General features: G+C 47.0%; 1 protein-coding gene across 1 annotated transcript; it reads left to right on the top strand.

Moving 5' to 3' along the window:
- The first annotated feature begins 484 nt into the window (after nucleotides 1-484).
- On the top strand, nucleotides 485-1825 carry LOC121281203 (D(1) dopamine receptor-like). The gene has a single exon (XM_041193977.1). It carries the CDS (start codon nucleotides 485-487, stop codon nucleotides 1823-1825), a length of 1341 nt encoding a protein of 446 aa, XP_041049911.1.
- Nucleotides 1826-2708: the final 883 nt, after the last annotated feature.

The raw sequence follows: 2708 nt of genomic DNA, 5'->3' as shown, positions 1-2708 counted from the left end.
GACAGAAGCTATTGAAAACCACACAAAAATCTCGTAGCAACGTTCTATAAATTAGATTTATACTCTCTATAGGACACAAGGGAGGACAACGAAAAAATGGACACTTTCAGAGGATCAATAATCTGATCCAGTGGTATGCAATATATGTGCACCACTTTCCCTGCAGAATTTTGCACCACCGCACTAGGGAACAGTGCGATGTTGATAGTTACATTTTTCCAGGCTGTTGACTGGGGCAGGGATGCTCATCTGCGCTAGGAATATGGATTTTAAGATAAAGCTAAACCGGGATAAAGGGCGTTGATAAAAGCTAGAGCAAGCCAACGTGGGGATGGATTGAAGGTAGGTCCATTTTTGTTGGAAGTGTGAAAGGGGCTTTCGTCATGATCGCCGTCTAGTCTAAAGTTAGTTATTAGTTGTGGTAACCAGACTGTGTGGCGCAGGGGGATACTGTGTATGAGGGGCCTTCTCTCTCTTTGGAGCAATGAGGCTGAACAAGACCACCATGGATGGAAGCTCGTTAGATGCTGAACAGGACTCATCGTTCCGTGTACTCACAGGCTGCTTCCTCTCCTTGTTAATACTCTCCACTCTATTGGGGAACACTCTAGTCTGTGTGGCTGTGATCAGATTTCGCCATCTCAGATCGAAGGTCACCAATTTCTTTGTAATTTCGCTGGCCGTATCCGACCTCTTGGTGGCCGTCCTGGTGATGCCCTGGAAGGCTGTGAGCGAGATCACGGGGTTTTGGCCATTTGGTTCATTCTGTAACATCTGGGTAGCCTTTGATATAATGTGCTCCACGGCCTCTATCCTCAATCTGTGTGTCATTAGCGTGGACAGATACTGGGCCATTTCCAGTCCATTCCGCTACGAGCGTAAGATGACACCCAAAGTGGCTTTTATAATGATCGGTGTGGCATGGACCCTTTCAGTGCTGATCTCCTTTATACCAGTGCAGTTGGACTGGCACAAGGCTAAACCCAGCACTTTATTGGATTACAACACCACCAGTTCCCAGCACCCAGGGGACAACTGTGACTCCAGCCTGAACAGGACCTACGCCATCTCCTCTTCCCTGATCAGTTTTTACATCCCAGTGGCCATCATGATTGTCACCTACACCAGGATCTACCGAATCGCCCAGAAACAGATCCGGCGGATCTCGGCCCTGGAGAGGGCCGCCGTGCACGCTAAGAACTGCCAGAGCAACAGAAGCAGTGTCAGTAATGCTGACATCCAGCAGCCCGAGAGCTCCTTCAAAATGTCTTTCAAAAGAGAGACCAAAGTATTAAAGACCCTGTCTGTGATCATGGGCGTCTTCGTGTGCTGCTGGCTGCCCTTCTTCATCCTCAACTGCATCGTGCCCTTCTGTGAGGGCAGGGCCCGCAGCAGCAGCCCAGCCCCCTTGCCCTGTGTCAGCGGCAGCACTTTCGACGTATTTGTCTGGTTCGGGTGGGCCAACTCCTCCCTCAACCCCATCATCTACGCCTTCAACGCGGATTTCCGCAAGGCCTTCTCCACGCTGCTGGGCTGCGACGCTTTCTGTAACAGCAACGCGGTGGAAATGGTCACCATCCACAACGGGGTCTCCTCCTATCACCCCGGGGGATCCCTGGATAAAATGGAGAACTGCGTCTACTTGATCCCCCATTCGGTGCCCTGCCCTCTGGAAAACCCGGCGGATCACAACCGCTGCGTCAAGCTCTCCCCCGTTTCCCAGCATGGGGCGGTCAGTCTCCTGTCCAGCAATGGAGACTATGAGACGGACGTGTCCTTAGAAAAAATCATTCCTATTACCCAGAACGGGCAACACAACACCTGACAGCTTACACACTCCCAGAAAAATGCTGCTTTTTCAACTGAATAGAGGCAAAATACGAAAAGTAGTTTGCCCGCCAATCATCATTAGCAACGCATTGCTTACTGTAGTTACTTGAAACAAGTTACATATGACACAATCGTTCCTTTACCCAATTTCAATGGTGGAGATTTGACGAAATTAAGTGATAAAGGCTGTACAAGTTCATATAAATAGATGATTAACCTGTGAAGGAACTTCCTATTGACAAAATTTATTCAATACAAAGACTCCTAGATACCAGTCATATTTTGTAATATTGCTTAGTATATTTGAATAGAATCCGGCTTCATGCAGTGACGGTCTCTGTGGAACAGGAGGTGTGTGTTGCGCGGTGGTGGTGGGGGGGGGGGGCGGTGCAGAAATCGATATGGGATATCGCTGAAGCCTTTAACACGGTTTCTGAAAACATTCGTTACCCTGCCTCTCAGGAGATGGAGTTTTAATACATTTTTCTTCCGGTCATCTTCCAGTTGCACCCACAGCGTAACCGTAAGATTGATCATAAACATCAAAAGAGTCTGATGTACGACTCAATACTGAGTAAACCAACACGAGAAATCAATCAGAATTGCGTTGCGTTTATTATTTGATTTTGTTGGCAACTCCTTTAAAATTCCAGTCAAAACAACATTCCCCGGTTGCAGACCAGACATGCAAATGATGTTAGGCAAGAAGGCATTCCTTGACAAAGATATGAAAAGGCTCGTGACGGTATTTATTTCCAAAGTTTGAAAGCACTGCATTCAACATATAAATATTTATCAACGGATATAACGTCATTGTATAACTCGTAATGGTACACATTGTACGCTAAATGTGAGGATGTAACTAGTATTTAGTTTTT

The sequence above is a fragment of the Carcharodon carcharias genome, chromosome 8 (genome assembly GCF_017639515.1).
Source record: "Carcharodon carcharias isolate sCarCar2 chromosome 8, sCarCar2.pri, whole genome shotgun sequence".
NCBI lineage: Eukaryota > Metazoa > Chordata > Chondrichthyes > Lamniformes > Lamnidae > Carcharodon > Carcharodon carcharias.
The sequence above is the reverse complement of the archived record's forward strand: the minus strand, read 5'-3'. Positions and strand labels throughout refer to the sequence as shown.

Coding starts and splice junctions, on each gene's coding strand:
- LOC121281203 (XM_041193977.1), top strand. CDS start 485: ATGAGGCTGAACAAGACCACCATGGATGGAAGCTCGTTAGATGCTGAA.